At 38.1% G+C, this 11,997-nt stretch overlaps 1 protein-coding gene across 1 annotated transcript in view; it reads right to left on the bottom strand.

Moving 5' to 3' along the window:
- Positions 1–11,023: 11,023 nt before the first annotated feature.
- GRM5 (glutamate receptor, metabotropic 5) overlaps positions 11,024–11,997 on the bottom strand; it is a gene marked incomplete at its 5' end in the record, with an annotated part of 63,659 nt that continues 62,685 nt past the window's right edge. Inside the window, one exon of the mRNA XM_009872542.1 lies at positions 11,024–11,846. Coding sequence (XP_009870844.1) covers positions 11,024–11,846 — 823 coding nt within the window. The remainder of the gene's footprint in view (positions 11,847–11,997) is intronic.

Genomic DNA, 11,997 nt, shown 5'->3' with positions numbered 1-11,997 from the left:
GGCTTCTGGATATTTCTATGGGATTCAGGTGCTCTGTTTTTTGAAGACAGCTTTTCAAGGAAAATTCAAAACCAAGAATTTATTGAGAATTTTCAAATTTGGAAGCTGCACATTCTCTGGCAAACTTCTGTTATGGAAACATTTTAAGAAAACCAAAATTGCAGCAAGAATTACCCTGCCAGTCATTCTGAACACAGCTTCAGACTTGGATCTGTTAGACACTCTTAAGTCTCATTCACACTTTTCAGCAGCATTTTCAGTGAAGTCATTCCGGTTTGATATTGCTGTAATCTGAGTATTTATTTTATTTTATTTTGTCTTGTTTGGTAAAACACATAGAGTGTTTTGTTTCATTCAGATGACTGTATGTTCTCCTGCAGCCAGTGTTGACTCACTGCTTGTGTCTCCCAATCTAGTGTGCTGTCAATGCAGTACTAGATGATCGAATATCCCCTGTCAGTTAGCATGTTGTGAATTTGTTGCCTGCTCGGCATAGTGAAAGGATAGCAAGGAACTGAAAACTCGCTGTCCCATGATCTATCATCAGTAGATAACTGAGCAATAATAGAGCAGAAGATTATTCCTATGTTTTCATGTAATCCATCATAGCAGAGTTGGGTTTTTCTATGCAGTGCTGTATGACTTCTTTCCTTCCCTTAAAATAGGCATTCTGCCTATTTTAAAAAGTTTTGCCGTGTGGTACAAGGAATGTGCGCCTTTTGGATTGACTTCAATCTGTCATTGCCTGGTGAGCAGCTCTTTATGTCTGTGGATATTTGCAGCAGACATAACTTCTCTGTAGCTGTGTTCAGTTATGGATTTTCATCTGTGGTTAGGTGTTTTTTAATCTGATGTAGACTTACACATCTTGTTATATTTGGGCTATTGTAGTGTTTTTCCCCAGCCTGAACCGATGCTGTTTGCGGTTGGAGCAGCAGTGCAATGAAGAAGCTTGGTATTTTGTAGCCTAATAAAGTTATCATTCCATGCCTTCCAGAGCTATTTGGAAGGCATCTGGGATAAAGGCACTCTGCTACATTGCTTTAAGTTGGAGCTTGGTGAAACCTGCTGTTTGGCTGAACACTTTCTGACATTTGATATTCATACATGGGCAATAGTTGCCAGCCTTGTCTACCCAAAGAAGAATGTGTCAAGTCTCCGTGTTGTCATCTTTGTTGCACTAACTTGATGGCAGATTTTCGAACTGCCTATCATCTTTCTGATCAGAAAATAAGAAAGAAAAAGACTCAGAAGAGGAAATGAGACAAGTTAATCTGAAAGGAAATATTGGCATCTCACACAATTTATAGCTTGTGGCAGGATTTCAGTATGACACAGGCATGGAAATCCAGTGATCTTATTGAGATTGTTGTAGGATTTCTCTCCTGCTCTTCAGTGCTCTCCCATCCACAGTCTGCTTCATGGCAGGTGATACTTAGTGCTTTTGACCCATCTGCCTTCAGGTGGACCTCTAGAGTTGAGTTGCCCTCTTTAGATGCTTCCTAAATTCATAGTCTCATGATTACTCTTCTAGTAATATCTTAGCAAGTACTTCTAATACAGTCTTGAATTTTTGGTTTTGGTGCCCTTTTCAATTTATCTCAATATTCCATATGTTACTTTTATTCTTTCTACACAACTACAGGACATCTTGTCATATTTTGCCTTGCTGGCATTTCATTTGTAAGGATGTCATTGACACCTTACTTTGTGAACACCCTGTGGTGTTTTTTTGTCCTTGGAAGCCAGTCTTGTCCTTTCAACCTCAGATTGATATTTTGAGGTGTCCATTTCCTCTTTGCATCTTCCTCTCCAGATTCATCAGTGATGTATCTACACAATTAGTTAAATGTCTAAAGTGATTCTTATGCTGAGATTCAGCTGACATCCTTGTTGCTTGCACACATTTAAGTACATTCATAATTGAAGCTCTGGAGAGCCTCGGGAGTGGCTCAGGCAGAGGGTGCTCAGTAGAGGAGACACAGCTACTGGGAATTGCTCTTATAGCGTCACCCCACAGTGTATATAACACACTGTATAAATTTTATCGCAAGCACTTAAGCCTACTATTTCCTTATCAAACAAGAACAAAACTGAAGTGTCACTCTTTTCATATACATGTGAACATAATTACATTCCAAATATACGTTGGGAAAGTCCAGGCAACGCTTATTAGTGGAGCTTTTCACTTACTGACTTTTGGAAGGGAGTTAAATGATAAATTATGTTTGAATCCCTGTTTCAAAATCATAGTAAGCAAGAATTCTGGTTGCTTTTTGTCAACCTTAAAAAAAAAAAATTGACTAAATTGTGAGAATTGGCTTACAACCAGACAGACAAATAAAGGAACATTATGATTTTAAGCTGAACCTTCCTGAAAAAAATGTAAATTAATCACAAATATCTCTGTATATGTGAAAAAAAAACCCCTAGTATAATTCTTTTGCTACAAGTGTTTCATGCGATTTATTCTTAAACTCCTACAATAGGAAAACAAGTTGATAAACACCCCCTGAAGAGACACAAAGGCAGATTGCAGTTCTCAAAACTCCAGCCTTGATCCCAAGGTTCATTCATTTTTTCCTGCTGTGAGCAGAAGGAGGATGGGAGAAGGAAAGGAGCACCCAGTCCACATATTAGTTCAGCTGAGTAAGGCCTAGGGGAGCCGTGACACTGCTCATCTACCCTGGTCATGTTCTGCCTCCCTTAAGGACACTTTTTGCCTATTGCTGCTTCATGACCTACACAGCTTAAATAGGGGGAATATGATCAGGAGGAGGTTTTTTTATATGTGGAGGTTTTTATATGGGTGGAGGGTTTTTTTGTTGGGGATTTTTTGGTTGTTTTTTTTTTTTGTAGAAACATAGCAACACTGGCAGTAAGGCTTCTCTGGTATCAGATGGTATTTGTGGCCCGAACGTGAAAGAAAGTTCATACTTAAGACAGGTAGTGCAATTAGAATCCAAGCTTTCCTAGAAACAGAGCTTTTGCTTCTCTCATCACTAAGTGCTCTGATATTTTTGAAGGCATATAATGGAGTCATAGCCCTCTCTTTTATGTAAACACTAATTCATGATTAAATCTGGGACGGGATTTATTAGTTTATTAGCTTCAGAAGGTCATCATACTGCAGTGATACTAGAAACTCAGAGGAAACACAGCTGAGGGGTGGTGAAGAAGCATGGGATAAATTGATTTTTCTAGCAAACAAAAAAAAAATTGGATTAGGTGTTCCAGAAAATACTTTAAAAAATAATATGCAATGAAGAAAAATACTTTCCTCAAAAGTGCAACATGCTTTCTTCCCCTAAAGTAGTGTATTTCACTGAAACAACTGCATGGAATTCTGCACTGAGAGAGTTTTTCTTTGGGGTGTGGACTTCTAGGTGGTTCAAAAACACAAGGCGAATTGACATAGTTTTTAGCTAGAGATGGGCACTTTTCCTACCATTGTGTTATGAATTTATTCCCCTTAATTCTTCAATAGCAAATAAGACAAATCATCAGTCTCTCTGGAGATGCATTTAGAAAACAAGGTGCATGATAATCTTTTATGTGAGGGCTTCAGTTCACATTCTGTTCTTCGCTGGGTGCAGTGCAATTATTCCAGATTCAGGCCAGTCTAAGGAAGACCACACTTTAGAATGGGATAGAGAGGATTTCTAAATAGGAAAGTTGGGGTTTTTTGGGGGTATGTTGTTGGTTTGTGGGTTGGTTGTTGTTTTGCTTTTATTTTCTTTCTGTTGGCTGGGGGGGTTGGATTTTGTTTCTTTTTGTTTCCATTTAGCAGGTAAAGTGAGATTAAGTCTACTGGCTGGAAAGAGAATGTAGCCAGATTTGAGGAAAGACGTTGATTTCTAGTGGTGACAATGGCGGAATACTAGAAACCAAATTATTAAGGGCTATAGAAAATTTTATCAGATGTAGTTGTAGGAGTAATGTGGTTTCTTACAACAGCTATAAAAATAATGCATTGATAAATGAGTTCTCAGTTGAACAGCTTTCTGTTCAAGTTTTCTGTTGTTTGAGACTAGATTATTATACCGTTTTGTCTCAGTCTGAAAATCCATATATGCCTCATTAATGAGATTGTGTTTGTTTCAGAAGAGAAAGATCAAACCATAGTAGAGTGATATGTAACAATTATTTATGAATGTAAAGTTAATCCTTTCAAACAAGTGAGAGAAAGAGAGAGAAAGATTATAATTGAAAAGTTTGTGTATAAATACACTTTGTTTGCAGAAAAATGCGCTCATAGTTGTAAGTATTGAAAAAATAAATAAATTCCAGTTTTTGGTCATATCACAGAATTTTTTTAATACTGTTCAAAAAGTACCTGACTACATAAACACCAACTATAACATGATGTAGACAATTGAGAAACAAGCAAATGTATTTTTCAATGCTAAAATAAATTACATTTGTACAGGTAGAAAGCAAAATCAATGCTGATAAAAATGTTAAATTTTATGAAAAATCATTTTCAGTTCACGTCAAAATAATAACTTTACATTCTCTATTTTTAATAGTATAAGCAGCAACAACATAAAAAAGAACAAACGCTCACAGAATGTTTGAAATCAGTTGTTCATAAGTTATTAGCAAATTAAAAAAAATAATTACAAGCACTTGTAGCCCACACAAATCTTTTAGAATTGGCACCGTCTCTCTAAAACATCTATATTCTATATAGACTTCTAGTTACAAATACCACCAGCAGCTGCCATATAATCCTATTAGTACATGTAATATACATAGTATATTTGTTCCCATTTGGCATATCAGAGTGACTTAATGATTATTGTTTGTTTGTACTGTAATTACTCAGATGAGACAAAACCAGCCACATACACCAATTCATCTCCTAGATGAATTTTTCACTTACCTTTATGCTTCATTGGTCTGTATCTTTTTTCCTTTTCACAGTATAAAATTGTAAGCGACAATTGCAGGGATTTGAACAGAGAGTATAATGATAAACCATAGAAAAAACGTGAATTCAGATAATTCAGCTAAAGTCTTTAATACGTGCAGTGCACACTGATATGAGTAGCAGATGAATGATTTTCTTGCTCATGGAGAGCATTGACTTCCTTTTATGAGATTCATGAAACTGCCAGAAAACTGTGACCTATTTCTTATTTTTGGACATGTTCTCTCACATCCCTTAACATATTTAGTTAAAAAGTGTGATTTTCCCATTGGGATACCTGCTAGAGAAGCAATAATAAAGAATAATGATGGGAAGGTACTATTCACCAAGCCAAGCAATTCACTTCAGGAATCATCCTACGAAAATACAACTGCTGTTTTATTCAAAAGAAAGTGGTACATACAACCTGCTGTTATCTTTCTCTGCTGATGCAAATATCCAAGATCTCAACTTGATTGGCCACTATCAAAATTTGATTTTCTTTACATAGATATTAATCTGAAGTGATTCCATTCACCTCAGTAGGTTAAGGGTCAATGCCAGTGAAGGACTTCAGCACTTATGCAGTGTTTTTTCATATTTTTTGGCTCTGGTGTGGAAGCCAGAACCATTTGTTAAATGTCTAAACTTACTGTGAAGTTTGTAAGAAGAGTCAGGTGCCCAGGAAAGCAATACAACAGGGTAACAGATGTCTGAGATTACTTTACTTGTGCCACCATGAAAATGCAGGGCATGGAAAATACTAATTTTCAACTGAGACTCCTTTCTGGACTTGGCTATAGTTTCTGTTTCAGAAATTTGTAAAAGATGGCTGGAGGAAGATTAAATTAGTCCTTTTTTTTCCTGCAGTCTCAGAGAAGCAGGAACCCCAACTGTAATTCCTTCACCTATCCAGGAAGACTCAGACCCTGCTTTCCATGGAGGGGTCTGAGAACTCCAGGTGGAAGACAAGATGGTTGCAGATACAGAGGTAAGAAAGGGCATTTCCTTCCTTCCTATCACAAAAGGACTTTTCAGGGGAGTTTTTAAGGTGTTTTGAGCCAACACATAGCACAGGAAAATATGTTTTCTACACTTCCTTGTAATTAAAATACTCAGCTGGTTACTGCTCCTGAGATTTTTAAAGTATTTTATACTAAATGGTCACATACCATCCCTAATTATATCAAGTGTATGTCCTATCAGGGTGCAGAATAACTATTTCTTTTCTACTCTGGAACTCTTGAATTTGTTTCTGTCTTGTGAAGTTCCTTTAGTCCAATGAACAGAGGATACCACAACACTGAGTCGTTAGAGGACTTCCCAGCCTGGAGAAAGATTTCAATCACCCCTGGAAATGAGAGGGTCTGAATTTAGGTCTCTTGTCTTTAGCTTGAGTGCTCTAACCTCAGGGCTACTATAAAACTGACAGCATAACCAGACCCACAGCCCTAAAACAGAGGATGATTTCTACTTCATTTTGTAGGGATTGTGACGCCATTGGTCTGTGTGCTGTGCATTCTGTGTACTCACTCATGGGATATACAGGGATTTAACCTTGGAACTGCTGTTTTCTGGATCCTTGATGTGTTTTTTTTAGGTACAAAGATCCTTAGATGTGTCAAGATCAGGGCAGTTCTGGGCATACGCAGACATATAGTGATGAATAATGTGGCAGTTGAATAGTGATTTTAAAAGTGAATTTGAAATGTAGGTATTAAATTCTGCTGAAATCCTAGTGACAGATGCCAAAGTCCTTTTCTGGGTCATCCCTGACACTGGTCTCCAATAAAAAATCATGGTCACATTATCAATCCTGAGCATAGTACTCTAATTTCCTTAAGTATACAAGATTTTTTGTATGCTCTCTGTTGCTTTCGTATTTTTTTTCTCTCACTTCATAAATGATGTATTATGGAGAGTAGCAAAGTTTCTCACTTTACAGAATTTACACCCACAGCTATGCTGTCTTTCAGGCTGGTCTTGGTGTCTCTAATGAAAACTCCTCCAGGTGAACTCCATTATAGTCGGGAGTCTGAACCACGTATTGGCCTTCCCACTTACTCTCTTTGGACCTCTTATTTTCCCAGATTTGATCACCAAGTTTTCCTTCATTGAACACAGCAACTGGACAGATATCAAAGCAAGCTAACATTTCTTTTTTTTTTTCTTTTAAAACTTTTAACCATTAGTTTTTAATTAGCATTTAACTTTTAATTTGCTTCTGTAGCTGGAAATCAATGGAAGAAACCAGAACCTTGTGATCAGCCAAGCTCCCATGAAACATCAGCAAATGCTTTGTGGACCGTAGCCTAAAAATCTCTAGTCTAAGGTATCTGTATGAGTCTAGGCACCAAATGTTCAGATAGAAGTACAAGGAAGCACATATCCAAAGTCATGCAATTATTCTTCAGAGCCAATTAAAAAATACAGTTCTTCTTCAGTATTGCTAATACTTCTTCCCAACTGGCCTGCCAGAGTGATGCACTGTGTTTCAAAAACACAGATTCCAGAGGTGGTTGCACCTTCACTCTTAAGAGTTGGCCTCAAGCACAAAAGAAACAAAGAATTTTCTGAGGTTCCTGTGGTCAAGAATGCCAATAGTTTCAACCCTTTAATTCCCTTTCTGGCAGCAGCACTGGAAGGCAAATTTCAAGCCATTCAGTTGGTACTTGCACATTCTTTAGTTAGACTGGAAAGTGTTCATGTCTGTAACCTTTGCTTTTATGTCTGAAAAATCCTACCATTGTATCTTAATGTCCAAAACAGAGACTAGCATACAAACAGCATACTGAATTCATAATGTCTGTCATTCATAATTTTCTTTTTTCTTGTGTCAGACCCACCGGCTTCTATTAAAGAACTTCACACTCTTGCAAATCTCCCGCTGGGCTGCTTTCAATTACTGCTACAGTCATCACATAATTGTTATCTTTGTCCTGAAATAAACTTTTCCTTTTTTTCCCCCTTTGTTGAAATCCATACAAGATGACATTGTTGCATCCCAGTCTGTACAAATAAAATGGACTCTGCCTTCTTTAAATGCCACTGAAGCTGACCTATCTTTCATTAAAGATGGACTCACAACAGGGAGGTATAATCTCAGCAGAGTCCATCCTTCTTGGTTCCCTGTGCAATTAAAATTTCTGCTGTGACTAATGGATACGCAAAAATGCATGACTCCTCCCAGAGTGAGCAAAAGAGTTTAAAATTAAGGTTGTGTAACATTAGGGTTTGAGCCTCTTAAAACATATTCAGTGTTAGACTGAGGAATGTGTGTATGCATGTATGTGCATACTTACAAAATCTTGGCAAAATTTATGAAAAATGTCAAGAAGCTCTGAGCAATAGCTATGGCCAGGACTGTTCAGAATTGCAATTTGGGAGCGAAGAGATATATTAATGATGAGTCATGGTTTGACAGTTGCCATTTCTCACTCCTTTTTACTAATTTTAAGAAAAGATTTTTATGTCTGTCTGTATAATCCCTATTTCTGCTGTTGATTATTTCACAGTGCAGTGAAATCCACAGATTTTAGCAGGAATAAATTAGTGTTAAGTGTCCATCAATGCAGGAAAGGACTGCAGAAATGGGAACCTAATAGACCAGGGGAAGATCAAGGGGGAGAAAGTTGTAATAGGTCATTGGTCGAAAAGTTAAAGCGTAAGAAAACAGAAAGAGATAGAATCCCTTTGAAATTCACATTTACTATCTCAGTATGCTTTGTATATGTTAAATAATATTGCACTGATGGGGAAACATATCATGTAAGTCTTCATCAAAAAACATTTAAGTGTTCATGTCATAGACTGATTGGACACGCCTTTCCCTCAAACATGTGTTGTAACCTGTGAAAGAAGATGTTTTCTCCTAAAGACATGGGCAGCTAGAGAATGATGAGACATGCTGGTACTGTGATCCAGGAGGGCAAAACCAGGCTCCGTTCTGGAAACAGTACATCTGCACGCAACTGAGTCTGCACTAACTGGTTGTGTGAGGAGGCAAGAACTACGTTTAGGCATAGCTAGTAAAGGACTCTGCCTGGCAGAATAAGGATGCCTGTAGACTGCTGTTGAATATACTGCCTTGCACAGGGTGTACAGAGTCACTAGAGTATCTCTGTGAGGTGCTAGCCTGAATTCAGCATTTTTTAAATGCTATTGAGCAGCAATTTTGAGTGCAGCACATAATGAAACATGCTTCCTAAAGGAATAGAAAATGCTCTTTGCTAAAATATGTGAATGTGCTTTCATCTGGGTTTTTTTGTTGTTATTTGATCAATTATGTATCATTCTGGACACAGGGGAGGAAAAGGGGGTATGAATTTTGATTACAAAATATTTATTATCTTCAAAAAAGTAAGATTTAAAGATTTTGAAAATGAAACATAGCAGCCTTATTTCAAGGCTCACTTCCATGAGGCTGTCTTCTAAGTAAGGCTACATCAACTCAACTTTTAATTGAAGTACGCTATCCTTAAATAAAATAAAACAAACTCATAGAAGTTTGGCACCTTAGGACAGCTGTATCACGAAGGAGAGAGCCAATACAGTGTGCGTTTAGCGCCTGACTTTCAAGTTCTATGTAACTACACCTATCAAAAATTACTTAGCTTCTGTTCAAACTTTAAAACTCTTCCCTGCCTGTATTAAAAAAGTGCTGTGACAATATGAAGCGCACTGAAGTGTACTACCTCGATATAGGAAAGAAATATGAGGAATCCTCTTGCTTCTTCTGTGAGTTGCTAAGAAACGAGAGACTGTTGATTCATATCTCATTAGATCTTCTCTGTTTTAACCTTTGCTCTGTATTGCTTTGAAAGTATTTTTTCTTTTTTTATTTTTTGTCATAGTTCGTAGCTGCAAGGCATCGGCAGCTAAATAAAGTTAAAATTGTTGCTTATTAAAGAGTAGATAAATCACAGCTAAACAGATTTTGACTCAGGGTTTTTTTCCACTCAGTATATGAATTGTGATTATGACAACCTTTCCTCTGACAGTTAACATCCATCACAATCCAGATTGGCCTCCTAGAATTCTGTCATTCAAAGTATTGAGAAATATCCTTAGGGTGTTTATCTGTTCCACACAAGTAAAGACTATGGGAATCCGAATAAATATTTTAACTGGTAATGTTAGCATCAGAACGTCCATAAAAATGTGTTAATTTCACTGGGGAGTGCAGCTGTAATATAGCTTGGTAATGCTGCTAGAAAGAGAATATTCACCTCAACAGCTTGCCCTGATAAGGGAATTACAAAACAGTACTCCAGAAAATATTTTTTGCTACTTCATTATTAGTTGGCAACATGGTGAAATAGTCAGGAATTCTTCCTTGGATTTTGTTGCTGTGAAGGTGAATCCAATGTTAACAAATTGAATTATTGATACTGATAGAAGAGAATTTCTTAAACAAATGTGTAGCTTGAGAAGTCAGTTGTAAAGCCCTCCATATTGCAGTCACTCACTGCAAAGCCTCAGTTTAGTGTTATCCACGTGTAACGTATCACGGACACAATACGCTTCAGCAAAAGTTTGATAGTTATTGAACATACATTACTGCTTTTTGAGATCTTCATAGAAAAAAAAAAAAGAAAGAAAACTTGACAGGTTGGTCCCAGATTTGAGTCTGTTAGAAAATGTACATTCAATGTTTGGTCTTCTATTCTTGATAAAAGATCAAGGTTCACTTCTGGGTAAGGAATCAGAGTAAACAAACAAACCATTGTACAGTTGTTTACAATCTAGTTTCTCCCCTGCCTCGTATATTGTACACACAGTTCATTGTAATACTAAAGCAAAGCACTTGGTATGTAACTGATTTAACAGACTCCTTATAAGCCCTCAAAAATAGATTCAGTGTTTCTGAAAAGCCCATGTTTTTTTAAGGCCACGATAATCTGCCAAGAGTCGTTTTGTCTTTAAAACAGCATAAACTGTTAATCTGATGTTTCCACTTCTCGAGTAATTCCTCTTCTTCCTCTCCATTTCTCACAAGATGACCCGACGCCTCTCACTGTATCTGCGTAAACACTGGAGATCTTGAAGGCTTGGCTGTCCCCTCACTACTTGCTTGTAGTCATTGCAATCCAACGTTGTCTCAAACTACATTCACAGCGAAGAAGAACTTTGAGTATAATCTCTGATGAGGAGCGTGTCATACTTTGGGGATGATGGGATACAGAGAGCTGATTCAGAAACCGGAGAGCTGGGAGATGCACTTCCAGAATCAATGGAGTCTCTAAAAGGAGAAGGAGGAGTTAAAGCTACCAGCTCCTCAAGGTCTTGCTTGGCTGATGGGGTCTCTGAAGTGCCTTCTTTGACGCTACCATTCGAAGGTTTCCTGTCTGACTGCGAAGCGCCATTGACTTCAATGGCAGGAAGCGGTTGGATCTCTGCAAACGTGGTCATTGTGGTAGGAAGCTGGATCTCCCGTGGAATCAGGTATGAAGAGCAGAGAGGAGTGGCCACCATTGTCCCTGGAGAGGCTGTCGAAAGCATCATATTGTTCAGCTCGCTGATGTTGGCTGTAAAGCGAGTAACCACGCTACTGATCTGCTCCATGAGGGAGCCTTGAGAGGAGCTACTTCTCTGAGGAGGCTCTGACTGGAAGGTAGGGGCATCGTCTTCCGTTCGGCTGACGGAGGCAGTTCTGTGGCTCAAGGTGCTGATAGGTGAAGGAGTCTGCGGCCGGTACTGAGCTGGGTATTGCTCTTCTGCTTCCGAAACGTCGTAAAGCGTTTTGGCACTGGCCTCAGGAAATGTAGCGCTGCTACTATGTCGGCTACTATCTGTGCTTTTAGAAAAAGGCTTGATCACTGCGGTTTGATTGGGGTTCTCTTTCTTGTTGATGTGGACTGACAACCGCTGCCAAAGGTGTGCTCCTCTGCTGCTTTTCTCATTCTGGGCCCAGGAAACTGACTTCCCGTTAGAGCTGCAAACAGAAATGAGATGAGATGGTAACTTGCATCAAAGTTAAAAATGTAATTACTGTACCTATGCCATGGATATGTGGTATCCCAGAGCTCGCATTACCTGGCAGAAATTTCATCTATGTTTATATCTTGTATTTCATCTATAGCTGT

Source organism: Apaloderma vittatum, unplaced genomic scaffold (genome assembly GCF_000703405.1).
Source record: "Apaloderma vittatum isolate BGI_N311 unplaced genomic scaffold, ASM70340v1 scaffold3927, whole genome shotgun sequence".
Lineage (NCBI taxonomy): Eukaryota > Metazoa > Chordata > Aves > Trogoniformes > Trogonidae > Apaloderma > Apaloderma vittatum.
The sequence above is the reverse complement of the archived record's forward strand: the minus strand, read 5'-3'. Positions and strand labels throughout refer to the sequence as shown.